The 14929-nt window shown below is 41.6% G+C and overlaps 1 protein-coding gene across 24 annotated transcripts in view; it reads left to right on the top strand.

The window, feature by feature from the left end:
- Window positions 1–14356, top strand: part of ABLIM1 (actin binding LIM protein 1) — a 190297-nt gene extending 175941 nt beyond the window's left edge. For all 24 annotated transcript variants that reach the window (XM_040563189.1, XM_040563194.1, XM_040563195.1 and 21 more), the window contains 6 exons: window positions 381–442; window positions 742–802; window positions 1600–1607; window positions 2851–2925; window positions 5894–5974; window positions 7310–14356. In XM_040563189.1, the coding sequence (XP_040419123.1) occupies window positions 381–442; window positions 742–802; window positions 1600–1607; window positions 2851–2925; window positions 5894–5974; window positions 7310–7423 (401 nt within the window). In that variant the 3' untranslated portion in view covers window positions 7424–14356. The remainder of the gene's footprint in view (window positions 1–380; window positions 443–741; window positions 803–1599; window positions 1608–2850; window positions 2926–5893; window positions 5975–7309) is intronic.
- The last annotated feature ends 573 nt before the right edge of the window (window positions 14357–14929 follow it).

Raw genomic sequence — 14929 nt, 5'->3', positions numbered from 1 at the left:
TCTTGTCTGAAAGGGCTGCATTAACTAAAAGAAACTATTAAAGATACATGACAATATTTCATCTATCTAAGGTCTAAAAATTTGTTTTACTCTCTTGTCTAATCCTTGAGCATTAATTTCAGCTCAGTGGAGACCACTTTGATTTTGAGCCTGGCACCATGACATGATAATGCTATGTCTAACTTACAGAAAGTATGGAAGGTTGTGATGAGTCTGGTGCTGAGATGTTACCCTCTTAAAGTCAGTATATCTCAGTTGGTTATGTATACATTCAGTGCTTCTGTGTTTTTTTCTGCTAGTTGATTTCTCAAATGTTCTTGGTTTTGAGTTTTCATGGGATTTTTCCAGTAAAATGTTTTTTTTTCTTCCTCCTTCGACAGCCCATGCTTCAGCCTCCAAAACCTCTTCTCTTCCTGGCTATGGAAAAAATGGACTTCACAGGGTAAGGAGATGGTGATTCTGAGAAGCAAAAGGTGGCTTTAATCATCTCTGGTATTTATTTCCCTATTAAATGTAGTGGATTTTCAGTTTGATCAAGCTTTCCTATAAGAACATCTGAATTAAAACCTAATTTCCCTCCCCGCAAACTTCAGTGTTAAAAATGCAAGAAAGTAATGCAAGAAAGCTTATAAAAGTTGAGGAAAGATAAGCTTTAAACAATTTGTTACTCCCCATATAGCACCACACTGGTGAGGTCACAAACTGTGAATTTATGTGCATGTCCCTCTTTTCCTGTTACAGCCGGTGTCTACAGATTTTGGTCAGTACAACAGTTATGGGGATGTGAGTGGTGGTGTTAGAGGTAAGACTGAGGGGCCTTTTTACATGCCACTTCCTTACAAGGAATGTATTATGATCTTTGATCATTTTTGCTATTTTATTTTAAGGTTGTGGATGTGGTAGCATTGTATTTGCTGAGTACATTTCTCCGGTAAACTTGACAGTTAATGTGTACTTGCAGAATTTGAGTTAAAAGGTTTGGGTTTATTTTGCTAAATCTGCTATGTAGATCTGACCCCTGTTTATGCCAAGTGACTGCTTTAGCACTGGTATACATGGAAAGCAGGTAATCTGTAATTAATTGGAATTTGTACTGAGTTCTGCTACCGTGTTCTCTTCTGAAAATTGCCATCCACTGCACAGTCAGAGTGTGCCGCAGTGAAGTAAGAAGGATAATAGCTTCTAATCCCAGTTGCTGCTCATTATTTTCATTGTGACTTTAAGATAGATGTGATATCAGTCCTTGCCTAATAGATTTTCAATTAATATTTATGAAAGTTATGGAACTTTATGAGACTTAATGTTTTGAAACAGTCTGAGCTTGGGGGTGAGAACCTGATTATGGTTCTGTGTGTCTCAATATTTCCAAAGTGACTTGATTTTACTGACTGAGGATCCCACTTGAAATGAAGCAGTCTGCGGTGTTTGGAGTGTTTTACTCTTCACAAATTAAGACTAAAAGTAGGGAGGTTTGCTGAATCAGGTGGGATTTTGAAAAGATCAGGCAGATCACAAGACACTAGGATTATCTGGTAAATTGTGACTGATTCCTCCTCTTCCACACTCTACAGCCGATGAAATTTCTCTTTTGCTTTTCAGATTTCCAGGTAGAGTATGGATTTTCATCAATCAACTGACAACGGAATTAAAAGCATCTACTTTCTTGTTGAAGTCTGAATTTCTGCTACAGGAAAGGAGTTCTTAAGACATTAGCTTTGATTTATCTGCATGTTTAAGCATAATCACCAATGTAGACTCTTATCAATAAAAAACAGGCACAACCTCAGGTTCCTCCTTGTACCTCCCCAGAACTGGGTTAAGAAGGCTCAGACCAGTTCTGTGACTTGTTCTGTTAAACCCATTGTCTGTTGAAATACAAGTTATCTGCAGTAGCTCTCTTTGGATGGCTAAGGGCAAATTTATTTCCAGCCTCTCTAATACCAGCCCCAGAGACAGGTAGAAATTCTCTTCTAGAGGCAATTTTCTTCCATACCAGGAGCCTTGAAATCCTTATTTTTTGCCCTGAAATTTGCTCTCCAGACAAGATGGCTGATCAATAGCTTTCTACAGTGCTGCTGTCACAGATGAGCTAGTAAGATATGTACTTGCAAGAATCAGCCCTTTTACCCCAAATCCTATCTGCAGGATTTTTTCTAGAATAGTTTGTCTGGCTGGCTCCTCAGCACAATCACAATATGAAGTGACAATTTAAGAAGGGGTTTAATTGTTTGGATATATTTTTTTACTACTGTATCAAAACCACAATGATTGGAAAGAAAACAAGATTATGGGAAGAGAAGGGAGTTCTCTGTGTATTATGCTCAAAATGTAATTTTATTAGGAACAGTACCTGTGTCAAAATAGCACCCTTTTACCAGAACCCTATCCCCACTTGTGTTCATAGTCAAAATTTCCCATTGTAGAGGCAAAAAAAATTCCTTGGCTGATACAGTAAATGACAGAAAGGACAGTCCAGAAGTGTAAGAGTGCTTATGTATGCTGTTGGGTGGGATCTAAATTAATGCTCCTGTGTATTTGTTCCAAAGAACCTTAACTGATCATTGGGGCTGGGAAGGGCTTACCACTCTTTCAGAGACCCCTGGGCTGTGGTGTATTTAGTCTCAGTGGGCAGCTATCGCCAGCCTTAGTGACAGAAAATGTGGTGGCAGAGGGGGTGGAAGGATGCCTCAGAAGAGTGAGAAAAGAGCAATGTCCTGTATGGTAAGAGTCAGCATTAAGACTTGAAGGAAGTCTCAGTGCAAATTCACCTTTGTTTTCACCACTGCTTGAGTGCCTTTACCCTCTGTGTGTGTAACCTACGTGTCTGATATATACCTGTATCTGATGCAGTCCCTTCCGGATGGTCATGTCCCTGGAATGAGAATGGACAGAGGAGTATCTATGCCTAACATGTTGGAGCCAAAGGCAAGTGCAGATGTTATTCACTTTCCTTCAAGGCAATGAAGATTTGACTGTGAAATGCAGATAAAATACGGGAAATGTCTTAGTCCCCTTGTTTTTCTTTGCCTCACCTCAGTCCCTTCTCCTTATGTGCTAAACCTTTCCCTTTGTTCTGGACTTTGCCTGTTTTAGGTCTTAGTACTCAGGCTGAGGGCAGCCAAAGTGCCCTTTCTGGGTAAAGAAGGCTTCTCCAGAGACAAAATGAAGATACTGAAAGTGCTCAAAAGCTAGTTCTCTGTCAAGCTTTCAGTAGCCAAAATAGACCAAACTTGACTGCAAAGTTGCAGATCTGTTAAGTTTGAAAAGTGACACAATACTGTGGCTCACGACACGTGGTTGAGGCTGCCTTGATTTAATAAAAGACATGGATCTCAGTTTTGAATTGGAATCTAGGTATCTATGTATCTTTTGGGATCTATCTTCAGCTGTCAGCACCATTAGCCTGACACCTTAAATAGTGTTGAATTCCCTATATAAAAAAATATTAGGAGATTTGTTGGGAAAAAGAGGCAATATCAGCTGAATGTGAGTTAAGTTATAAATTAAAGTGCTTTTGCTGCTACGTTTAGAGATGTCTGAATCAAAAATGAACATAAGCAATGGAGAGGCTTCAACCAGGCCTGTGTTTTAAGTCTTGCAACTGTCTCTGTTGCTGGTGAACCTTCTGAGAAATCATGATTTTGCCAAAGTTACAAGGATTAGCATTTATGCAGTTAAGTGAGGAACTCTTTTTGCAAACCGGATTACTACTTGTGCTTCCAAGTGACCTCCAGACAAATTGTACAAGGCAATAACTTTAGCTTTATAAGCTGAGACTCTAGTGCAATGTACATTAACGAGTGTTTTTATATATTATATAAATAAGACCCTGGGGACATCCCCGACTTCTGAGATACTGCTTTTTATTCCAAATAACTTCTCTTTCAGTGCAATAGCAATTCTTACAGCCACCACTTCTCTTGATGCACCCAGTTATTTGGAAAGTTGTTTTGGGTAACAAATTCTGTCATATTACTAGTGATAAAATTTGTGGGAATTTTCGTGAGATAATAGGTCACTTTCTGTTGACGTTTGAAAAGGTTATGCCAGACCTGGAGCTAATTGACAGCAATTTTATTCATGTCAATGATCCAACACTAATTGAAGCTTGATCGGGTGAAAAAAAGCCAACTCAAAGTCAACATGAAACTCCTGGGAAGTAAAAATCAGTAAACTTTAGAAAGACCAAATCTTACCAAGTGATTCATTGGAAAGGACAGAATTTGTGCATCCTGACACCCTGGATTGAAACATACCTTGTTGTGAATTCCTAAATATAAAATGTACTTATGACCTTAGACCTTGACTTAAACTCTGTTTGTTTAAACATTATAAAGAGTTAAGTTTTAGTTTCCTTTCATGCTGTATCTGGTAATCATTTCCAGTATCAAACGTAAGCAATGTAATTCAAAGTATAGTCTAATTGTACATTTGTGACAATGTCAGAATCTCCTAAGAATCATATCTTACGATTGGTATGTAAGCACACATTACTTAAATTATTATTACTTACAATAAACTCAGTGGTGTGTTCATCGATGCCTGAATCTTTATTATATTTCTGCAAAGTTCATTGGGATAATTGTTTACAATGGAATGAACTTAATTGCTTAGTACTGCACAAAAGCTGATTTGGTTGAATTTCTTCTGTTAAAATAATTGAATTAGTGGTGTTTGATGGTAGCACAGCTGCTTCTCCTAAGAGAGTTTTGGTGGTTTCACTCAGGGAGCAAGTATCTGAGTCAGTAGAACAAGACCAGCAGTAAAAATAGCAGTAAAAGCCAATTCCCACTGAAGTCTGTGGAAGAACTTCACTGGTTTCAGTGGGGATTGGATGAGGACGTCATTGGGAATGCTGTTGTCCTACCTTACAGCAATATGCAATGAGAAGGGCTATAGGGAGGCTCTGTCAGGCAGAACATGAGCTCTCCAATGTCATTCCAAATGTATGTGGAAGTGTACATGAAAGACTGAAATGAGATGATTCCAGAAACTGATTTTAAGGCACACGGTTTTCTGAAATCCTTTCTAAGGAATGTAGTTTCTGTTGGGTCAGACTGATTCGAGACCCACTGACAGTAAATATTTTTACTTCAAATAAAGAACCTACACATGTAAAAGAAAAAATGAATAATTTATGCATTCAGGAATTACTGGGCAGCAACTGATTTGTGTGAGTTCTGGATATTCTTTGCAATGCAAAGGGAAATCAGGAGAAATGTAATGGGAGATGTGCTGGACACGCTCTTCTGAAGGAGATGAAGGTGTGTAAGATAAGTATGTATACAAAAGCATCTCCTTTAATCCATGCATGTGTGGCACAACCAGCAAGCACAGAGGGCAGTTGTTCAATTCTCTAACTATCCAAATAGGCAAAGAAAATCGTGATGAATTTTGTAGATTGCAGTGGCCCCCACTAATGAATGTCTTGCTTATTCAGAGTTGCTGCTTTTTCAGATGCTCTCTCATGTGGTTCATCTTTTAAAAGTCCTCTGTCCGTCTGTTTCCTTAGAGCTGTCCACACTTTGGCAACCATCAGCCAGACCAAGGAGTGCCAAATATACTTACCTTAATAAACTCTAAAAATTATACGTTGCTAGATGAGAAAGTATATTGACTAGAGAGGACTCTGTGTTACCAAAGCCAGCTGATGCACCATAAAAATTATTGGTGTGGACAAGGACAGATTGCCTCTGAAGTATGAGGCAGTTTGGCATTAAGTTCTTGCTCTATCCAGACTGGCCTTTCATGCATCTTTAAAAATGAAATGCTGCAATTTCCGTTGAAAAGGAAAACAAATGTTTGTGTGGTTATGAAAATAAGACACGTTGTGTTCTTTCTGTTTTCGAATGTAAATACATCTCTTTTTCCCCCTTTTATACATTGTTAACAGATTTTTCCATATGAAATGCTCATGGTGACCAACAGAGGGCGAAATAAAATACTAAAAGATGTAGACAGAACCAGGCTGGAGGTAAGAGAAGCAAGTTCCTAAACGCTCTTTCCTGCTGAAGTTGTTTGTTGTTGCACACTTGAAAGCTCTAACATTGATGTGTGGGTCCTTGTTAGACTGGAAAGATTTCTCAGCACTAAGCAGGGAAGAAGGAGTCAGACGGGGGAAGCAACAGCTTCTCTGCAAATGGTGCCAGGCAAGGAGTCCCACATCTCTGACCAGCAATGCCTGTGTCTCCTTGTTCCTGGACAGAGCTGTTCACAACCACCTTATTTTTTCAAGCAATTATTTTCATACTTGCAAATTGGTAAAAAGGCCAACATTGGTTAAGCGTTTTGTAGTCATAGAACCCATGCTGGAATGGAGCAATGCTTTGTGCAGGCTTGGATCACTTCCTAGCCAAGAGTCAGTACCAGCCATCCTTGAGGATCCAAAGTCTGACTTGCTCCAATTCATCAGTAAGTCCTGTGAGTTAGACTGGCCGATATGCAAAAATGTGAGGATTTAAATCTCTACTAACAAATAGAAGTGGTCAACCAATTTGTGGGTTAGTAAGACTTAAGTAGTTCAGTGGAATTCCTTGCCTAACGATGTTTAAGTAACTTGTAGTTAATTAATCTTGTGGAGATGAGTGAAAGCGGCCACAAAAATTCAGGTACGTGCCTGTTTATGTACATTTTTAGACAAGTAGATAATGGCATCACTAATCAAAATGCAAGGTGGCATTACATTAGCACTGCAGGGAGGGACTTTCCCTGTCCAGTGCACTCTAGAGCAGCAGAACAAGAGATTTAACTAATGCACAGGACAACACCAAAGTATGTTTCATTTGCTGCAGAGAAATGTGGTGGACAGTTAGGCTGGCTTCTTGCTTTTCTAAACTTGCAGTAAAGCGTGTCCAACCTGCAGCCCTTCTGCAAAGTTCTCCTGAAACCCAGTGTCTGTTTAAACTTCAGTGTGTGGGTGGGGATGACTACCTAAAGCCCACAACAAGGGCATGCAAGAGCTTTTTTCTGTTCTAAGATCTGTCGCTACTTGGTGGATGACTGCAGATAAAATGTTTTTCTGTCTTGCTTATTCAGCAACTTAAATAGTTGTCCTGATCTCCTTTGTAGACTTCTCAGAGGTAATAAATGGCAAAATTTTATTGATGCATTAAGAATGCAGGTTCATAAGGACTTGGATATTGCCAAGGGATTGTTAGTTCATCAAACTTCAATCACTAGATGCTGCAGTGGCTCTTAGAGTGACATGAAATCCTTAAGGCACTCCTGTCTCCTATTGCATCTCTTTGGCTTTGACTGACTGACCATTGCTTGTTCTCTCCTTTTTTTTTTTCTTTTTTTTTTTTTAAAGCGTCACTTAGCACCTGAAGTTTTTCAAGAAATATTTGGCATGACGATACAGGAGTTTGACAAGTTACCTCTCTGGAGACGCAACGACATGAAGAAAAAAGCAAAACTCTTTTAATCACCTTTTAAAGAAACCAACTTAAAAATGGTACATAGGATATTGTATCATACAGTCCAAACTATTTGGCAGCAACTACCTACCCACCAAAAAAAGGAAAATCGCATAGAGGCACCTCTGCACACAGCAATTGAACAAGACGAACATTTGCCCTCCTGGAACATAGGGAAGGAAATATCTGAGCTCAGAAACAACAAAGATGATTTTCAGAGGTGTCGACCTTTTACATGATATCATACGAGATAGGAAACTGTTCTTCTCCCTCAGTGATACTCCCTTTACTTCTCTCCATAACATGATGGACTTTATTGCTAGAGCCAGGAAGTGCCCTTAGGATGCCTTGTAGACTAAAGTAGTTGTAACCACTCCAAGAACTGGAAAAGAAATATATATATATATAAATATATATATATGTGTGTTTGCGTGTGTGCGCACATGTATTTATATCTATCCATCTGTGTGTATGTATGTGTATATATGTGTATATATATGGAGAGAAAGATAGATAGATACTCTGTAGTGAAGGAGAAGCCCTTTGTAACACACCCATATGGTCACGTTGTCTTTCACACAACTGTTTCTTAGTTGGCAGTCTTTTGAAATGGCATCTTTGTCTTTGACACAGTCTGCAAAGGTGGGCGCTCTGCTCGTTTGCAGTGCATCCCAGTTGAATTCGTGGAAAGCGGACTCCATGTACCTGTATATATTTGCTAGGATATATAGGAAGTGAATTGCTGTGTCTGTTGCCAGTCTTCCCTCTTCCACACTTTCTGCTTGAATTAATAAGGCTGAAGCTTAACCAGTCAAATAATTTAAGATCACTTAAGTAATGGGAATGATGGAGAAGAGTCAGTTTTCTTGTAATTTAGTCCAGGAGATGGGTGGATATGGGTGGGAGTGATAGAGTGAGAAAATGCTTTTTTAAGTGTGCCCTGGTTCACACCCAGAGATTTCGGGACAGACTCCCTGCTAGTCATTACTAGTACAGCTCCTCAGATTGCTGTGGAGCTGTAGGATTTTACATCAGCAGGGAAGACGGTTCTCTGCAAGCCAACACACAGTTTCATCCCTCTTGGGGGAGGAATGTTTATGAACTAAAAGGTACCACCAAGGTGGTACCATGCTCTGCCAATAGAGGCTTTTTGATTAAATTGCAGTTGCTGTTGTCAATATGGCACAGTGCATGGGGCCAAGCACTTTCTTTTTAGTTAATGTAGTTTTTCACTTGTGCTTGGAAAAGAAGGCACAGGCTGTTTTTTTTTTTTTTTCTTTTTTTCCTCTTGAAGCTTCAGAGCTCCAGCCTTGGTTATATTTATTTCCCTTTGTGCCTGACTTGGTTTGTGGAGACAGAGAAATCATGCAAGATGGTTTCTGAGCTGCATTGAACTCCTCTTGCTTTCAGTCTTCTTCCACTATGCTGCAGCTTGAAAAAAAAAGCAAAACTGCCTATATATACCTTAACTGCTTCTGGGCAGGTCCTTACAGAGATGGACACGAGCACCAAAGTAATTGAATACATGCATTGTGGCTGCAAGGTCAGCTTTTTTTCTTCCTCGGTGCTTAACTGCCAATGCATACTGCACTAATGAGCCCGTCTCCTGGTATCGGAGTGGGACGTTCAGGTTCTGTGTCTGTCAAAGAATATCAAGGTTTCGTTTTTAATGCAGAAACTTTTGGCACTGGAGACATCAGAACCTTTGTATTTTCTGTTATGAGACATTGGTGTTAAAAGTCTGGAAGTCAGGAAGGGGAAACAGTCCCACGTAGCTGTGAGATTCGATATCACTGTGCTGAGTTCTGTGTCTCACCGTGCGGCATTTCATCATGAAATGTGCAGGACAGCCCAAACCCTGCCTCTTCTGTGCTGGTTTAGGAAGTCCTGTTACAGCAGATCAGCGTGGTTCCTTTGATCCAACCCGAGCTGAAGATTCATTGTTTGAGAGGCAGATGCAAAGGGTCAGCACCTGCTCCATGCTCTAGGGTTAAGGGAAGGGTGAGCCCAAGGGACAAGTTGGAGAACGTGCTCCTGTGCAGAGCTGCCTCACAGTCCCTGCTGAACACAAGCCCTCAGAGAATACTGTGACACGCGGTTAGCTGCGAGGTAGCTCTCTGGACCTCACTGAGATTGCAGCAAGGCTCAGTTCAACATGTTTTACTTCATTTTTCAGAACAAGCATCTGAAATGGCTTTAGAAGAACGCTGGGAAGCAAGTGGGAATGCCAGGGGCGCTGGCAGGTTGAGATGCATTTCTGAGTGGCAGCTGAAACCGCAGCCAGGCAATGAAAGGACAGCAGTGTCTCACAGTCACATGTTTCGTGAACACTAGTCTCAGAAATTCAGCGTATGTTACCTGCGAAGGTGTGGCTTAACTCTGAGATGAACATTTGGGTTTTAATCATTTAAAGTATTAAATTCTCCAAATTTTGTCAGTCCACATTGGTGATGCCATGATGCTGCTGCTCAAACGCAGTAGGCATTACGGGTCTCTTAGCCCAAGTCACCTTGACAATAAACCTTTTTGGTGTGAAGTCTGCGCTCAGAGATGTGAGCTGCCAGTCTGCATTTTTCTGTTCCCATCTTTAAATTACTATTGAACTGCTCACAAGGTATGTAAATATACTACCCGGTCAGTTCAGAGATGGTTAAGCCAGGTTGTCTTGTCTTCTCTTCTCTCTTCTCCCTCCTCTCAAAAAAAAAACAACCAACCAACCAAAGACAGTTCCTCAGCCTTTGAGAAATGACAAGATAATTTGTGTCTGCCTCATCAACTGAGAATTTAAAGCTGCAATTGCAGCTTGGGAAGGAATGAGGAGAAGCCAGCTCAGATGCAGCAGACGCAATTAATCTCTAACCGGATTTTTGGGCTGGTGCCGGTGTGGAGCATAGTCAGTCAGTTCACAGCTCTCTACACTGGACTTACTACTGCTTTATTTCTGATTGAGGACATGAAGGATTAATTCCTCTTAATATCCCACCCATCCAGAATCATGAACCACCCCAAGATCCCATGGCCCCAAAGAGCAGGCTGCAGCCAGCCGTGGGATGGGTGGGTGGTTTCTGCAGTGGGCTGTTAGCAATTGTCACTGCAATATTTTCTTTCATCTGGTCTTCCCACCTCATAAAAATGGAAAGGCAGCTCCAGGGAGAGTTTTCTGTGTAAGCAGTGAATCATTTTCCTAGTATCGATCCAGTAGCATATTGTTTGTTGGGCAGCTCTGTGCTGTTGGGCAGTTCTTTGTAATTCCCGTCTCAATAGTCCCTTGTGGCCGATAAATTTGAATATTGTAATGTAACAGAGTCAAAGCTTTGTAATAAGACTCTAAATTATTCAGTAAATACTTAAGCGTGTCTAAGAATATGCCTTAAGTACATGCTCAAGTTCTTCTGCCTCGTGCAAAGCATTTGAGCTTCTGATGAAGTCCCATCAAACTCAGTGCTGTCAACAACGTCACTGCCAAGAGGACTGAAACCTGATTGCTTTTGTCTCATTTTTCCCCTTTCTGCTTTAAGAATGAAGTAAGAACAAAGACCTGTCAAAACAGGCATGTGGGGTGGAATTGCAAAACCATACAGGTGTGCAGAACGGGATCATAGACACGTGCAGGTTGTCAAAAACACATGCACACGTAGCACACGCTTCCCTTACGGAGTTGAGATGCTCTGTGAGTAGCTAGCCCGGAATTTCCAAACGCTACATTGTGTTGAAAAGACCAGTGATTATGAAGGATGTCACTTGCATATGTGCTCGTATCTGCAGGGCTCCTGGGTACCTGCTTCTGAGATCCAGCAAATGTGCAAAACACAAGGTAACCGTCCCACTTTGTGCAAGTGCCAGGCTGGCCACGTGTGGTATCATTTAAAAGGCGTTTTCAGGCTTATGTGAACATTTGCAGTGCCCATTCCTGGCAGTGCTTAGATGGAAGAGAAAGACCTTGTGCAGCAGTCTTGATATTAACGGGGAATCCAGAGATTTGACCTGCTGGGTTTTGTGGTTTCTCCAGATCCCGGTCTGATAATTTCCATTGTGAACAAGAGGAGAGCTGTTCTGTAGTACAGTGGGAACAGCTGCTCATAACCTGGATGCCCTCACCTTCACTTGGCGTAAGTTCCAGCCTGCTGACAGTCAGAAGTGGAAATAAGTGTGTTGAAATAAATATGTTTTTCATCTTCCCTGAAGGTAGTAAAATGAAGCCAACTTGAAAAATAGATTTGGAAATTACTAAACTGTCCACTCTTTCTCAGTGAAGTGATTGATCTATTGTGGCCTCAGTTTGGAAGCTGAGTGTAGCATCTCAACTCTGCCAGTGTCCTATCCCAAACTTGACAAACTTTCTGTACAGCTGGAAGAGTAAGTTTTTGTGAAGCTTGTTCTCAGAATTTCATGCTTTTTTTTTTTTAATTGTTTGTTACCATTTCATGCTGGTGTCATTTAACACAGGTTTTAGTGGCGTGAGTCTCAGAAACATACTCTTTTTTTCAGTTTGATTAGTAGCCTTTCATTCAGTATGGTTTGTGCACATAGCTGCAGTGTGCTGTGAAAGGTTAGACTAGGAAAACAGTAAGTTTCTTACAGCTGCATGTGGGACGAGATAGCTCGGTGGCTCCGGTAATGCTTGTACTTCTGTCTAGACGGGGTCGTCTGGTCGTACCAAGCTGAATGGTCCCAAGTCTCTGTGGGGCCAGCGCTGCAGTGCTCACTGCCCTTCCCCTGTCGCAATGTGGAAATCCTTTTTCAGCCACGCAGTTCAGACACCCTGCTTTTCGGGGGAGGTCACTAGAGGTCTCTTCTGTGAAAGTGTTACTCTGAAGTTAGACACATTTTGAAGTGAAGTCCCTTTCTGTAAGTCATTGCTGCTCCGGGGGTGTTTCTGCTATGTCAGGTAATGTCAATGGATGGAGAAGTGTTTAGTTCTGGGAAGGAGGACAGCTGGCATAGGCTTGCTTTCTCCAGGGTTTGCCAGTGTGATATTTAGCAAATTTAGAAGAAAATGCATGCCAGCTTGTGCTACCTATTTCAAACTTTGGGGAAATCAAGTTTGGAGCACCTGTAGATTATAAGCGTCTATGCCGAAGTTAATGTTCTGAAGCTATTACAACAAGTGATGGAAAAAATGGATCCCCAGAACAGTAAGAATATAAGAACATCCTCCAAACTCAGCGTGGAGTGACTTACCTTGGCTGTTCCTGACTTAGCAGCAGTTAGGAGATCCTGACCCATTTGGGCCATAGCCTTGTAAATACAGACTAAATGGAAATCAGCCTTTCTCCCACTCCACATTTCATTGCTTTCCTTCTGAATTTATCTGTAGAGGAGGACGTCAGCATCCTGGAAATTACCTGTGGTGCTAAAAAAGTCGATGATAATGATGATGAACAAAGCATGTACAGGAAGCAATAAAAATCAACTGATCTGTTCTGAAATGCCAATCCATTTGCCATAGCAAAGACACTTAGGGCTTGATCCCGCAGCACCCTTTCACATTCAGGGCACGGCCCAGGCCTTTGCCAAACATTGTGGCCCTGTCCACACATCTTCTGGAGTCCATATTCTTCAGGGTAGACATATGGAGGAAGTGATCCCGACAATATGTGGTATGTTTTTACCCCATTGCTATGTAATTAAGAGCTGGAGGGAGTGACTGACCACTGTGATGGCAGAACTTTCTCTTCTAGTGTAGGAACACCCTCATCGCTGCGGGTTGCAGGACTGCTCTGGCTGGTGAGTGTTGCTGTCTGATTTCTCCCACACACCTATTTAGTGCTTAATAAAGTGCAGGACAAAAAATCTATCACTAAAAAAAAAGATACTGAATTTTTAGTCAGACAATTCTGCTGGCAGGAGCTGTGTGATGCTTGCATTTGGCATGGAGGGAGTGAGTGTTATTAATTTTAATGTGAGCATCAGTGCAGGAAGTGGGAATGTAATTGGCCATTAATGTTGTTTGCCTGTATGCAAAATAAATTATCTGTTGCCCAAAGAGCTTTTAACAGGGAAATAGATTTCTGCTAATGATTTCCTAAAAAATGCTTGTCCGTATGAAGAGGTAATACTTCCACATGTGCTGTGGTCTTTCTTTTGAGGTAAAAAGAGATGACTGAAGGCAAGCAGTTATCTGCTTGGCCAGAAATCACTGTAGTTAATACGGGTGTTGCTCCTAGGACTTGCAAAGCTGAGGCCACAGGACCTTCCTCCTAGACATTAGGAGATGAGGTGTTAAAGACTTGCAGAAGCAGCTGCGCGAATCCCAGCGGTGCCTTACCAGGCTGAGTCTGGCTCCCTTGGGCACTGACAGGTCCCACTGGACACCCTGCAGAAAGCACTATCCCCAGATGCAAAACCACTGACACCAGCGGGGCCTCTCACTGACATCCACACGCTTGGGAGCGGGTTCTTTCTCATCTGGCAGGACCAGGAAAGTGTCTGACTGCTGTGCACGCCCGCAGCAGCCAGCTCTGTGTGTCCCTGCTGGATCTGTCTTGTCCCAGCAGTGCCACCTGGTCATTGCTGACAGCTCTTCCTGCGAGGGGGCCTTACAGCTGGGGACATTTTTTAAGCTTTGGAAACTGAAACTAGTTTTTCAAAGGTATATTTTCCTTTAAGTCGGTAGATTTTGGCAATAGGATTTTTATTGTTTTATTTTTCTTTTCTCCTCCCTCCACACATTACAAACCAGCGTTTCGGGGAGGTGTCCCTGTGTTTCCCATTCATCTGTGAGACAGCTCTTGAGTCTCTCTGTAAAAGTGAATCAATGTCTTGTCTGTACAGTAAGTCTGCTTGTATGCATAATGAAAAGTTGAGCTGGGTTGCTGTTCTGTACAATTAGTGTTTCCACTGTCATACTGCAAACAGCACATACTGCACTCCTGTGCCACTGTAATCTGCATCACTGTTGTACTCAAGTCAATGAATAAAGTTTGGAGCTTTATTCTTAATTGCCGGATTCATGTAGCCTCATTTATTTGTTTCGTTGCTTTTTTTCACCTTGCAGAGTTGTATCAAAGTCTTCTTACAGAACAAGATGCGCAGAGAGAGGCGAGACATCATTGACCAGACCAAGACGGATGAAAAAATGGCATGGCTTCAGTAGAATTCTCACAAGACTTGAGAAATGACAACAAGTTTCCTGTCAGTAAAATATCTACTTATGCAAACCACATAGGAGTCTTAATTTTGTGCGGTTAGTTTGTGGTTTAAAAGGACCCAAGATATCAGCAAGGTCAGCTAGGTCATCCCGCTGCATTGGCTTCATGATCTAAATAATTTCCTTTCTCTGTCCTTGTGAGTTCAGCTAAAATTTTCATCCCTGACAGGGTATTTCTGTGTCTTAGTATTTTAAGTTGAGTGTTTGCCCAACTACCTGGAGTTTAACTCTCCCCAGCCTTGGTCTGGGTGCAGAAGATGGGGAAGATGCTGTTCCAGGAGACAGGGCTGCAAATCGTCCGTGTGTGCTGAACGCCCAGGTCTCCAGCAGACCACAGCAGCAGCAGGGCAGAACACACCGCATC

The sequence above is a fragment of the Cygnus olor genome, chromosome 7, assembly GCF_009769625.2.
Source record: "Cygnus olor isolate bCygOlo1 chromosome 7, bCygOlo1.pri.v2, whole genome shotgun sequence".
Lineage (NCBI taxonomy): Eukaryota > Metazoa > Chordata > Aves > Anseriformes > Anatidae > Cygnus > Cygnus olor.
The sequence above is the reverse complement of the archived record's forward strand: the minus strand, read 5'-3'. Positions and strand labels throughout refer to the sequence as shown.